At 34.7% G+C, this 15,169-nt stretch overlaps 1 protein-coding gene across 2 annotated transcripts in view; it reads right to left on the bottom strand.

Moving 5' to 3' along the window:
- usp37 (ubiquitin specific peptidase 37) overlaps nucleotides 1-15,169 on the bottom strand; it is a 130,429-nt gene that overhangs the window by 40,256 nt on the left and 75,004 nt on the right. For both annotated transcript variants that reach the window (XM_051930598.1, XM_051930599.1), the window contains 3 exons: nucleotides 11,779-11,876; nucleotides 6,853-6,937; nucleotides 1,184-1,339 (listed from right to left, as the gene is read on the bottom strand). In XM_051930598.1, the coding sequence (XP_051786558.1) occupies nucleotides 1,184-1,339; nucleotides 6,853-6,937; nucleotides 11,779-11,876 (339 nt within the window). The remainder of the gene's footprint in view (nucleotides 1-1,183; nucleotides 1,340-6,852; nucleotides 6,938-11,778; nucleotides 11,877-15,169) is intronic.

Genomic DNA, 15,169 nt, shown 5'->3' with positions numbered 1-15,169 from the left:
ATACTACAAACTAAAGATCCTAACATTGTAACCTTTAGCTAATCTACTTAAAACACAGTTATCTTTCACAGATCTAAGGCACTCTCTCATAAATACAAACTATGTACAGTGGAACCTCGGTTCACGACCATAATTCGTTCCAAAACTCTGGTCGTAAACCGAGTTGGTCGTGAACCGAAGCAATTTCTCCCATAGGATTGTATGTAAATACAATTAATCCGTTCCAGACTGTACGAACTGTATGTAAATATATATATTTTTTAGTTTTTAAGCACAAATATAGTTAATTATACCATAGAATGCACAGCGTAATGGTAAACTAAATGTAAAAACATTGAATAACACTGAGAAAACCTTGAACAACAGAGAAAACTAACACTGCAATAGTTCGCGCTATAGTGCTAGGAACTGCTCGCTAAAAACACTTTTTTTAATGAGTTTTAAGCACAGGGGAAAAAATGAACATTTGAAAAATCCGTAATTTAATAAACGACCAAGAAAAGTAACATTGCAACAATGCAGGATACGAACCGATCACTGTAAAAAGAAATGAAAACAAAAACAAGCCTTCTCTACCTTATGCGTCCCTCGCTCACTCTCTCTCGCGCCTGTGTGTGTGTGTGTGCGTGCGTCTCTCTTTTGCGAGCCTGGAGCACCTGTGTGTGTGTCTCCCTAGCACGCTCCTGTGTGTGTGCGCGCCTCTCTCCCGCGCCTGTGTGTGTGTGTGCGTGCGTCTCTCTTTTGCGAGCCTGGAGCGCCTGTGTGTGTGCGCACCTCTCTCATGTGTGTGTGTGTGTGTGTGTCACGCTCTCTCGCTCTCTCTCTTGCTCGCTGCACAGAAAATGCACAGGGAGAGACTGAACATGTACAAACCGAAAGGGAACCTGGCTTGTTCGTATACCGAGTGTGTGGTCGTGAACCGAGGCAAAAGTTTGGCAAACTTTTTGGTCGTAAACCGAGTTGTACGTGTACCGAGACGTTCGTGAACCGAGGTTCCACTGTATTCTTCTTGAGATTTTGAGGGGTGGAGGGGCACAAATTTTAAATTTAAATTAGCATGGCTTTGGAGAAGAAATATCAGAGACAACAAAATCTCAGTACAGTATTTGTTATGCAGACTATTTATGGGGTCTAAATATTTTATATGGCACTGCATACTCAAATAAATAAATAAAAATCTTACCCTTGAAGCTGAGGCTGGGACTGCACAAGAGAAGAATTTTTTGGTTTGGTCCATCCTGTGTAATCATGACTTAATTTCACTTTTTTAAATGGAACAGACTGGGTCACGAAACCCAAACTCCTTTTAGTTGACTGAACCTGACTTCCATTAACAGACCTTCCAAAACAAAAAAAAAAAAAAAAAAAAGGATAATTTGTTCTATAAACATGAAAGTATTAGTGATACTTAGACAACTTATTGTACAGAATAAAAATATGCAAAAATTCCACAACTAAACCGAATTCACAGCATATGTAAAAAGAAAAGTTAAAGAGAATATGTTGATGCAAAAGAAAGCACCTCAAAACAACAAATTAAACATTCCACATTCTGTTATACCGCTATATGGTTCACACAGAACCTGTGCTGCTGGAGTACATATTCCAGACTTACTGTACATGTTCCCTAATGTTCTGTCCATGACTCTACACTTGGTGAGAAAGTATAATGCAGTTTTTCATTTAGAAGAGTTTATTTACTCATTTAGTAAATCATTCTTTAAAACATGGTGTACAAACTGAGAGCTTGGCAGGAATGTGCAAGAAAAGTGCCTTTTTTTTAATTTTTATTTTACTTACTTTAATTTGTCAATTAATTTATGTAATTATTTTAATTTTAATATACAAAATACATCATATAAAGTAATTTAGTCTTTGTTTGGCCCCAGGTGTTCAATAATTTAACTTGTGGTTTGTTATTTGAAAAGCTTTTTGAGTTGATAAATATATACTGGCATATATCATCTTGGTGCATTCATTTATCCCATAATTTGCTTTTAGTTTTGAAGCTGCAATGCAAAATTGTAATTTCCATACTTGCATATTGCAGCAGTTTAAAATCACGTTTTCACAAAATGATTTTTTGATTAAATTGTGCAGATTTTCCAATCAAATATATGTTTGCTTAAGAAACTTCAAGGGCACATTAAAATTATGTTTAAAATTTCAATTTATTCCTCAAGTGTTAACTAGTTTTCCCTTTAAACACATTTTCTAATTTGAAACTTCTACAACAATGCTAGTTGTGATTCACATGTGATGTGTTACATCTGTGTTATTTCTAATTGCTATTAATTATAAAGGCATGTTGTTGTGTTTCCTCATTTGTCAAGCAATGATGGATTTTGCATTTTTACTTGCAAGATGAAATGCATTCTTGCTTCTTTTTTAAAGCACCCTATGATGATGTGCTGTATGAAGGGTGTTACTGTATATAAAATTAACATGGACTATATGTGTTTTTTTCTAACCTGATTGAAAATTTTGTCAAATCAGCTGTACTTGTGTATGAATTTTAACTACTAACAATGTGTTTTTTCTTTTGGTTTATCTAAAAGCAGTCTGTCATTCTAGATGCAGTACACATGTTGAGAACAACTCAAGCTCCTTTTTGGTTTGATTTCCTGCACTTATAAACACCTTTTCATTTTTATCCCCACATGTCCCCAAACCTAGTCCAATCATATATTTTTTCAGATTTACTTACTCCTCTTATTGATGCATTGTTCACTATTCCAGGGTGCTATGCAGGTAGCAGCTTTTTACAGAAGCTCAGTGTCCTCCAATTGTTTTGCTTTTTTGTTTTTGAAGTTATTTTACTAGTTATATTGCCCTTTGTAATGTTTGGGACAAAGACAAAATTTTCCTTTATTTACCCCCTCTGCTCCACAGTTTAAACTTACAAATCAAACAATTCAGACATGATTAAACTGCAAATTGCAGACTTTAAGGGTATTTGCATACATTTCAGTCACATCATGTAGAAATGATAACACATTTTCTATATGGTCCGCCCATTTCAGGGCACCATAAAGTTTGGGACAGAGATGGCAGCTATAATAGAGCAGTCATATTTATTACTTTGTATATTCCTTGCATGCAATGACTGCTTGAAGTCTATGATTCATAGACATCACAAGGTGCTGAAGACCTTCCCTGGTGATGCTCTGCCAAGCCTCTTCAGGTCCAGCTTGCTTCACATCTAGCCCCCTCCGGTTGTCTCTTCAGAGTATGGAAGGCAAGCGCGACTGGATTTAAATCGCATGACTACTGTCTTGGCCATTCAAGAAATTTTCCATTTTTTTAGTGTTGAAAAATTCCTGTTTTGCCTTAGAAGTACGTTTGGGACCACGATTTTGTTGTAGGATGAAGCACCATCCAATGAACTTGAAGGCATTTACTGGAACTTGAGCAGATGTTTCTATGTACCTCAGAATTCTTTGTGTGACAGCCATCAGCACTTATTTCATCAATGAAGATAAGCGTGCCAGTACCTGCGGCAGCCATACATACCCAAAGCCATAACAGCCCTACCACCATGTTTAACAGATGAGATGGTATGCACTGGATCTTGGGCAGTTCCTTTCTGCCTCTACACTATGCTCTTGCCATCGCTTCGATACAGGTTCATCTTTGTCTCGTCTGTCCACAACAACTTTTTCCAGAATTCTGCAGGCTCTTTTAAATGCTTTTTCACAAACTGGCCATCCTGTTTTTGTGGATAATTATACGTTTGCATTTTTCAGCGTGGACTCTATATTTCTGTTCATGAAGTCTTCTCCAGATAGTAGTCTCTCACATATACACATCTGCCTCCTGAAAACTGTTTTAGATCTGTCAAACAGGCATTTGGGGCTTTTTCTTTACCATAATGAGGATTCATCTCTCATCAGCAGTGGAGGTCTTCCTTGGCCTACCAGTCCTTTTGTGATGAGTGAACTCACCAGGGTGTTCTTTCTTCTTAATGATATTCCAGGTAGTTGATTTAGGTAATCCTAAAATTTTACTAATGTCTCCGATGGTTTCATTCTTGTTTTTCAGACTCATTATGCTTTCTTTGACTTTCATTGGCACAGCTTTTTGTCCTCATATTGAACAATAGCAACTACAAACTCCAAAGGGTAGAGGCAAGCCTAGGTACCTTATGGTTGCACTAATGAAGCAATATAAAAACCTGTGACACCAATTGTCCCAAACATTACGGTGCCTTGAAATAAGGGGACAATATATTAAAAAGTGCTGTCATTTCTACATGGTGTGACTGCAATGTACATTTTAATCACATCTTAATTGTTTGATTTATAGTTTTAAACTGTGGAGCAGAAGGGGGAAAATGTGTCTTTGTCCCAAACATTATGGAGGGCACTGCATTAGTATTTATTTTTTGGATTAAATTTGATGCGGCTTCTGGCTTGTCACTGAAAGTAGCCACCAAAAATCAAATAGATTTTAAATTTACAAATGATCTGATGTTGCCATCATAGTGCTGGTTCACCTCAACTGGATTTCATGCAAGTTCTAACTTGAGAAAAGTCACAGGGAGCACAAAGAAAAACCTGAGAGCTATCCTTCATCTTCAATATCTTAAAACACTAGGGGGCTGTGTTCCCTGCTCGATTCTCTCGCCCACCCCCGGCAGGCACTATTCTCTAGCCATTTTGCAGCTCTGCCGCTCGTGTATGGGGAAGAGGATGTAAAATTTAAACAGATTGTCATTTTCATGTGTTACATATGCATAATAGAGCTAACTATTTTACATTACAGCGAGTAATTACCCATAGTAAAAAATAGTAAAATGTAATAAATTGAAAGAAAATTGTTTCATGTTGCGTTGCGTTACATGTTTTTGTTCTGTTTGGCTTTGAAATTAACACGCAAATACAATATTTGGAATTAAATTTTGTTCAATATCGCATTGAATTTTGATTTTGAGTTTGGACAATGCAACGTATTACTGCCCATGAGTGAATATCGTTTCTTTCTCTCTATTAAATAAACCGACTTTTTCGAATGTTTGTCTCTGTGATTTGTTAATTGTCAAAAGCTATTCTAACTGGAAACTGTAAATTTTTTAATACGAATGGCATATCAAGATCTCCTTTGGTATCTAATGTTTTCGGTGGACTACACTACTATATTGCCTTTCTTGTTGCCCGTTAAAAATTTACATGTCAGAATTGTTTGACCAATTTTGAATACAATTAATCTTGGCCTATTGCATAACCCATCATTCATACATAAATTATGCAACAACATTATAATACATCCTTCTTTCAACAGTAATTCGGCCAGTGGAAGACTGGACAGTGTTAACGTTTGTAGATATTTTATGGGATATTGTAAGCTGATGTTTTCATCATCCACACCATCACCACCAACTTTTTCAGCATAGTCTATTGATACGCATTTAACCAATTTGCCCTGTAACCAATCGATAATTTTCACATTAATTCGTTTGACTTCATCATTTCTCTGTGCTAGGATTGACCCTGTACTCATTTCTTCTGTTGATAACCCTTCGGGGAAACATTCTTCAATAAGATTTGGACATAATAAGTCTTCTTTTATTGGGAACTTAAAGTTAGGAATACTTAAATTTATAAGAGCTGAGAGCGCAAGAACTGTATCTGACAAAAGCATTCACACGACTGAGACGTGAGAGAACCGTGGCCATGGGCCATTAACCGGAAATGGTTGAGAGGCAATTTGAATCTCTTGGCAGTAGTCTCATCTTGTCTCAAGATTTTCTTTTACAATAGACAGATAAGATACACTGAAAAAAGAATGTGTTAAATAGTATCATAATCAGCTGCTAGCATTGTGATCCCAACAGGCTAAGCAGTTCCTCCTGCCAAAGGAGCTATTTACCCAAAGATGGAAGGGACAAAGAGCTGGAGCGAGAATAAAAGCTAGGCGGATTCAGAACTGGTCTGCCATACATTATAATGGGTAATGCTGGATTGCTCCCAAATAAGATGAATGAAAGGTCTGTTCTGACAGCAGGTTACAGCATAGTTGGGTACTATGGCATTTTGTGCATTATGCTTAATCCTGATACACCTGACCCTATTTTATTGGTGATTCAAGCAGACAGAGATCCAATGCAGTGTAGAAAAATGGTAGGGGTTTGTCTGTCTGTCTCTCTTTATCCTATGGTCCCACATTCCAGATGCATCATTTTAAATTTAGCTTAATTTGTGCTCATATTGTCCTTGTGAAAAAATAACTTCCCACAGCCTTCATTATTAATACATACTACATTATTAATACCCATGTGCTTTCCACGCCTGGTGTCTGTAAGCCTTGCAATATATTTCAAGTGTTATTCTCACAAGGGCTTGTACAACAATGAAAAACTCCTATGACAGAAGTATTTCAGTCAGCCAGAAGTACAGAAAAGACAAATTAATGAGTTCACCTCCCATGCACATTTACCATTATCAGACTGGTATGCTGCATTTCCAGGACAACAATCTCAAATGTGCTTTATCTAAGTCAGGACTATGGGATGCCAGAATTTATCATGGCAGGAACCAGCACCAGGGATGGGTGCCAGTTCATGGTAGGGATTACTCATGCAGACCCCCATATTTGCTCTTTACAACAAGACCAAAATTTAAATCACCACTCAACTTAACATTAACATCTTTAAGAATTTGTTAGGAAAACCCAGATAGACAAAGTAAAAACATGCAAAACCAACATGATTAACTACTTGTAGCAGACTTTGAACCAAAGACACTCGATCCATTATACACAACACAACTTGTGCTGATCTACATTATTCTAGTTAACATATTTGATACCAACTAAAGCAAAGTAAACATAATATAATTCAGTAGCTATTATTACCGTTCTAACATGGAATTGCCCTGACAGTAGTCCTTTGAAATCACTCTGCTGCTATAAAAAGATGAAGTTTGCAATGGCATTGCTCCTAAAACAAAAATGGAAAAATGTTAACAAACTGAATTAAAGTTCAATTAGCAGAAATTTACTTAGGTACATAATTTCATATTAGTACAGCAAAGCGTTCATGCAATAATTACAAAGAATAATTTAAGTAAAAGGAACTTCCCTTAGGTGTGGCGGAGTGATGGAAAAGAGAAATAAAACAAAAAACAAAAGCAACACAGATCAGATCAGACAATAGTGTCCTTGATGCTATAAAGCAAAATGAGGTTCCTGGTGTTTATTAGAAAATGGTAGAGCTGGACTAGGCTCCAATGGACTATTCCCACAACTGACATAACTACTTTAAAATCTGTACAAATTAACCCCACTGCAGCCTGTAAATTATGTAAATGTAATAAATTCCATGATAATAAACATTTATTGATTATTTAAAAACTTGCACAGCAATCATGAAATTACAGTACTACCTATTTTAACAATTATACCAAAACTTTCCCATAACAATGTGGTAAATGGCTAGAACATCTTATTTTAAACATACAAAATACACACAGCTATAGGATACACAAGAAATATTTCAAACTTTTTATTTTCATTATTTAACAAATTTTAAAAATGGCAGTCGTGGATTCACAAAAATATCCTTTTGAAAACTTTTAGCATTTTTACATGTTCCTGCTTGGTACTGATTTATTTTTATACATCTTTCCTATATGATGAAATAAAACAATTGAAAAATCATAGACATGCATATTTCTTTTTTATAATAATTGTCTGAACTTGCTGGCATAGGCTTCAGCTGCCCTGTGTCCCAGCTCTGGATAAGCAGGTTAGGAACATGGATGGTTACCATCATTATTTCTGCATCTACAGCAGAGAAAAATACATGAAGAGATTAATCTAAGTATTTCTCCTGCATTGATGCGGGGTCTGCTTTCTGGCCCATTGCTTTCCAATTGTTCCAATCCAGGGCACATTCAGAGCAGTGTTGACTTTGCACATATCATTCCCCAACTAATCAATTCAGGAGTTCTTTGGACACCCACTTAGCCTTTTTCCTCGTGGGCTAGGAAGCAAGGCTGTCTTTGTCATAGACTGATCTTCACTGCAGATTAAGTGTTCGTATCATCTGAAGCATGCCATTCTATTTTAATAATGTAATTGACTGTATATGTATGTGTACTTTTCTACTTTTATTTTTCTATTTTTATTTATTGATCACTCCTACCACTTTTTTGTGAATTTCCCATTGGGATTAATAAAGTATCTATCTATCTATCTATCTATCTATCTATCTATCTATCTATCTATCTATCTATCTATCTAATGGATGAATGATATTGAGGACAGCAATTAATAAGGTGGAACAGTGGTAGCGTTTCTTTCTCACAGTGATTGAGACTGTGGTTCAAGTGTTAATGAAGTTTGCATCTTCTCCCCCAGTTGCTCCAATTTCCTCAAACGGTAAAAAAAAACACATGCACATTAGGTGGATTGGCATTTCTGAAGTGGCCCATGTTTATATGTGTGATTGTCCTGTGATGAATTGGCACCCTCATCCAGAGATTGTTCCTGCCTTACATCACATGATTGCTTGGATAGGCTGCAGTTATCCTGCAACACTGCCTTGGATAATTTGGCAAAGATGATGGGTGGATGGATAGATGCCTATCTGTACAATTTGTGTCACTTGATTACATACTCTGCGGTGGGTCAGTGCCCTGCCCGGGATATGTTCCTGCCTTGCGCTCTGTGTTGGCTGGGATTGGCTCCAGCAGAACCCCATGACCCTGTGTTAGGATATAGCAGGTTGGACAATGACTGACTGACTGATTGACTGCATACTACATGCCTGCTCAATATTCTTTCTCACTGAAGCACACGTGTGAAATATCAAACTAGCGGCAGTAGACAATCTTAATGACATAAAGAAATAAGCTTTCATCAATTGAAAGAATAAAAGAGATCATAAGTGTGCATTTTACAATTATGACTCTCTAATTGTCTACAGATATCAATTCACATCTGCAAATCAACATTCAATAATGTCAATAATGGCCACTTGAAGACTAATCTTACAAGGAGAATCCTGGGGCCAAATACTTCCTCCACATTCAGCGAACTACAGCAAAGACAGTCACCCTGGGATAGATATATAGCTAAGTGACATGCACAGCTGGTCTCTTTTGAAAAAGGCTAAATCTCACAGTGAAAGTTTTCTTTCTGCTTTTTTACCTTCTCAAAAAAGCATGTTTTGCAATATGCATGTAATCTCCAGACACAGATCAATACTCAGCAATGTATTTGGTAAGTTTTAAGTCGTTTACATTCACAACATACTGTTTCGCCCCACTGTATGGTGCAAGCACAGAAAAGGTATTTTTAAAGTTTTAAAAAAAAAAAAAAAAGTTTCACTTTATTATGCAATTTTTTGTGTCAAATGAATATACTGTATGCCATGATTGTGAAGAAATAACTGACTTGAAAAATATACCAAACTTATCCTTTAATAAACCTTAGTGGTTGATTATGTGTCAGATATCATAGCTTTTAGTGTACAATAATGTTAATTAAAACCAGTTTAACATTATTTTCACACTGAAACAGAGTACAGTAAAATATGTAGATGTGCGTGTTAAGAAAAAAAAAACAGTACCGTGGGATAAAATGACTGTACTTTAAAAATCTATTCAATCAATCATCACAGTTTCACTGTCTTTTAAGACTATATCTTTTACAATTTCACTATCTGCACCAATAACGACGACAAAGAAAATATGTGCATTCTCCTCACATTCTTGAGCAATTAATATAAACAGTAGCCTATAGAACAAGCAGTATATTGTACTTCTTTCTGGCTAAACAAATGGTGCTTTTTTTTTTTAATTAACATTGTAAGTGTACATTTGAACAAACACTTCAGTGCAAATGGTTGACTATTAAGAATAAATAACTAAATAAAATACCTTTACAAGTTGTAACTTCTAATAAAAAAATGAATGAATCATATCAAAACAGAATACTGTACAGGCATTTTATAAAACAAATGACATGACGCATGTTCCATCCCACAATGACTGGCATAGAGTATTAACTTAGTTTGGCTTGAATGAGAATCAGTCTGTAATGGCATAGTTCCCAGCTATATGAACATACATTCAGATGGAGTACAGGTTGTGAAAGCATCCTTTTTTTTTTTTCTTTTTTTTGAAACTTTTATTGAGAGCATAGAAGGACTATTTCTGTTTGTCTTCCACCCAAGATGGGAGTCCACTGTCGTATTCAGTAACCACTCCTGTAAATATTTCAGAGTTTCATTTCTTGTAAAAACTCTCATTGGTAGTGCAGTTGAAATCTGGGGTGCTCTTCTCTTCATGAGCAAACTGAGAAAAAAATCATTTATGAGAACAGCGAATTGCGAGAGCAGGTGCGGCTGATGCGACTTACTCATCTTTGTTTTGTGTAAAATAATTTCCCTTTTCCATGCAACCCTTTTTTAATATTCTTAACTAAGGTCACTAACGGAGCACTGCCTCAATCCACCCCCCTCTGTAGTTGCACCAAAAATACTGCAACTGTAACAAAGGACACAAGCTACTAATCACAAGAATGTTATCTAATGATATTGATTTTCAAACATTTAGAAGTTTACAGAGCAGAGAATGAGCAAAAAGTCTTTGATTCTCCCAACATAGCATTGGCAGTGCCTATTGGATGTATAGTGCTGTATGTAATATTTAGCAGTCATGTGTTACTTATACTCCGCCTTATTTTTTAAATTAACATTTTAATTACTGGTAAACGATGTGCTGACTCACACATAACTGGTATTAATTATAAGTTAGGAACCACAAGCAACCATCATTCAATATCCACGAGAGATGCTCTGACCAAGAATAGTTCTGTTGTTTCAGGACAGAATGTTGTAATAATATTTATGTACTGCACAGCAAAGTAGGCATCTGCACTCTTTATCACATGCTGCAAACAATATGAATTTTTCAGTTAAATTTTAGCTTGCGATTTTTGCAACGAGAAAGCAAGAACTCCACAACATTTTGCCTGGCAACCCTAAATAACCATTTCAGCAGTTTTAATCATCAATCCTTACAGATAAACAGGTCTTTGTTTTGAATGAATTGTAATGTTCATTTATGAGTCTCTTATATTTTGCCTTATTACATTTTAATGAGGAAATGGATATGGAAATAGAAATAGTAGATTATACTTTGTTTATGATTTATGAGTCTAAGACTTCAAAATAGAAGTACAAAAGAACAGTGAGTATTTCTTTATAAGGGACAGAAGTTTAAATTAAAAAAAAAAAAAAAAGTTTTAGCAAATACAATTACAAAAAGCAATCTGAAAACAACAAAGGCCTGTACACTTTCAGTGTAAAAACAAGGTGGTGAAAAGGGCCAGTCAATCAGCCTATGATAAGCAAAAAATTTGTATAGTTAAAAGCACCACCTTTTATCACTTACAATCATGAAAATCCAAGCCAACCCCTAAAATATTTTGAACATCTCTCAAAATTATTTAGATATCATTTGAATATTTAATTACTAAATACTATAGAAAAAAAATGACCTTATTTTATATGACAACAAAGTTTCATGATGAATCTTGGTTTATGATCTTTGCAATGCATTAATACATACACTGAAAAGTTTACCAAACAATTTCTCTACTTAGAAGGAAATAAACTGTTACAAGAAGAAGACTATTAGAAATAGTAAAAAAGTAAAACATTAACATAGTGTTCAATAATATGAAATACATGAAGCAAAGTAATTAAAATGTAGTGATATAAAACTATTAGAACAGGTATACATCAGCTTCATAAATATATCAATTGCAAACCTGATATCCTGTTTTCCTCAGCCTGTTTCAAGTTTTGTTGTTTTTCTTTACAACTTGCAAGAAACTTGCGTGAAGAATCTGACGTGGTCTTGTTGTTACTGCAGAAACAATATACTTCAACATTAACGGACTAATAAAAATCACTAATAACAAAGATAATAAATACAATGTAAGCACCATAAAACAAGATGCTTTGGCTTCAGAAAGGCAAGCATATCTCACATATAATTGAGAAAATTAACATAAAACAACTATACATAATTTTACAGTAACATGAAAAAGAATCAGTAAAACAACACCAGCATCTACGGCTTTGAGATATGACATGCAATTAAAATAAGCTGCATCTTGCATGCCAGAAAAGAATTAGTACAAATGGCATCACTGATGTTTTTCACACAGACAACTGTCCAAAAAGCAATTCTTTTTAAATACACTTGCTGTCAACTCATCGTACATTTAAAACTGGGTTTGAAGATACAATAGTTTCTAGAATTTTTATTTGTGTGTACTGCAAAAAACACTAAACATTATTTTCATTTTTTTATTACTTCATACTTTTATCCGCAATACTACACTGGAAAATGGATTCCTACTACTGTTACTTCATACATTTTGAAAAGGTAGAATACATATATCAAATGAAAGGTAAGTTACTGGCCACGTTATCCTGATATTACAGAACATGAAAATTAAAAACATACTATTTACTGTATCTCATATATTACCTTGAATACAAACTTTAAAAAAAACTATTAAAAAAATGGAGAAAAAATAGCTAAGAACTGTGAGTACCTTATATTTTGGTGCTCCTGTTGGTGCATTTGTGATGAATTTTTAAAAATATTTGTAAGTTTCAGAGTTGCCGAAACACATGCCTCCAAAATTTAATATCTCCATTACTTAGTAAAAAGCTACTGGGGCAACTGAAAAAACAACAGGACAAAACCTGTCATATCAAAAAAACTTTTAATTCAAGTTTTAATCGCCCAATTCCAATTCAGGTCTGCTTTTCAATAAGAATAAACAAAGCTCAAAGCTTATAATTGTGCCATTTCAAAAAGGGAAATAAAAATATTAATTTCAGCTATACTCTGGCATTATCAGTCTCTAACAGCAATAAATAAATGTATACGTAAAACTGCTTTGTGCAGAAAAATTAGGGAAAACATTAGTAGCAGAACAGGTGTCACTGGAAGATAAGTAATGTGAATGGAGCACAGCTCACTAACATAAAACACATAAAAATTGCTTGATTGCTCAAAAACGTTATACAGAAAAATAGACCTGCAAATTGTGGACAACAGATTTGCTGTGTGGGATCCTGCCATGCTTTATATTTCTCAGTGAGCTTTCATAATTTTCATGCAAGAGTTGAATTTGAATCCTGGTCCAATGTGAACCTAGCATGTGTCTGAGTCTCATATCCTTCTGAGCTTATGCTTAAAAATGGACGCTGTTATGTTATTATTCACTATGATAAATGTATTTCTTGTTATTTTATATAACCGCTTAAGAGAAAATGTTATATTTATGGCATAACCGTTCTTCTATAGTACTAAGTGTCCTGTTTTTATACCCTTCTGGATCATAAAAAAAATTTTTTAGACCATTGTTCTTTTAAACCATGAGAAACAGGATGAACGTGGAGAAACTCACACGTCTCCTAAAATAAGAATAAAAATAATACATTTAAAATGTCACATACATCCTAAGCAAACAGGACTATCAAGCAAATTGTGGTAATTTAAGGTATCAATATTTGCCATGTCCCATTAGCAACTAGGTGTAACCAATCATGTTAAAAGTTTTTTGATTATGAAATGAATTGTTTTTTTTTTTGTTTTGTTTTTTTTGAGTATTAACCTAATCAATGGATTGTATAAATATAGCGCAGACAACACTTTTTTCTTTGGAACACTTACTAATATGACAATTTGTATGCCTCTTGCAAGATTTAGATAAAGAATAATGATTGACGCTTTCTCCTGCCTGTGTTTAATTGCTTAAAATCGGGTCGTTCCAGTGGGGTGCGTCTGTATTTAAAATTTTTTTCCACAGTCACTATTAGTCACTAACTCTAGACCTTTCATTAAAAAAATGTAAATGTAAAAATGACCTTTTATCTTCTACTCCCCTTCTAAAATGTAGCTATTGTATGTAAATACACTGGCCAATTATGCTTTGGTGTCATCATACGGAATTTCAGAAGACCTTGGTGGAGTGGATATGGAAAAAAAATTCATAAAGCACCAAATTGGATTATATATACAGCTCAAGAGAAAATGCAGCTACTATGGCATCATTTTAGTGAGTGGCATTATCAGTTGTAATGATGCTCCAATCGATTGGCCACCAAGCTACTGTATATTGACTGATTTTTCTCCAAAAAGACTCAATGATCTGAAATCTGGTAGATCGCAAAAAACATAGCACTGCTTTTCTAAGCTTTATGGTTATTTAGGTATAGTGCTCCTTTACGCAAGGTATTACAGTAACTGAGTGAGGGCCTGTCTCTTGCTATAGACTTCCTGCAAACAGACAGCAGGGAACAGCAAGACTTTAATAGAGAGAGAGAGACCAGAACATTTAACTCTATTAAAGAAAGCAGAGTAATAAACTGAGAAAAAGAAATCGGAAGAATCATCCTGTGCAATTAGACAAACATTAATAAAAGCTACTTTAATTCAAAACTTTTACATTTGTTCTTAAACTAAAACAAAAACAGCTTGTCTGAGTTTGGACAGTAAGCAAGCGTGTGTTAAATACAGAAGCTTACATTTTCAATTAAAAAAGAGATACAGAACAATTTGAAATTTTTGCTTAGGGTTTTCAGCTTCATAGCAAAATATTTATTTTTAACTTGTAAACTTGTTAAACAAGTTAGTTAGTATTGTATCTTCCTGATAAACAACTTATGAACATTTGATAGATTTGTAAAGGTTTACACTGTGTGTCTATTATTTGTTAGTGTGTATTGTGTGAGAATCTAGAGGTAACAGTAAAGTATTTTGGTTTTCAATGCACACTGAAATATATAATCATTTGTTTTAGAATGGTCATGAAGAGGCTGTTGAAATGGTCAAGTAAACAAGCATAATGTTCTGGAGGGATGGTTCAAGAAACTGGCTGATGTGTTCTATCAATGTACCTAGTAAGACTTGCTAGTTGGAATATATAAAATTTTCATAACAGAATAAAAGTTGAATTCAAGAGATACTGAAGAACAAGGATATAATGGAGAAAGACTTATTTTAGGCTGGCTGTGCTCTATGCTAAAGCACCTCAAGTCTTTTAACCAATGAGAGTATGAGTAAGTAGTAAGTAAGTAAAATTTATTTATAAAGCGCTTTTCTCAGATAGGTGTCACGAAGTGCTGTACAATAAAATA

This window comes from Erpetoichthys calabaricus, chromosome 8, assembly GCF_900747795.2.
Source record: "Erpetoichthys calabaricus chromosome 8, fErpCal1.3, whole genome shotgun sequence".
In the NCBI taxonomy this organism is placed as follows: Eukaryota; Metazoa; Chordata; class Cladistia; order Polypteriformes; family Polypteridae; genus Erpetoichthys; species Erpetoichthys calabaricus.
Note: the sequence above shows the minus strand (reverse complement) of the source record. Positions and strands in the feature narration are given on the sequence as shown.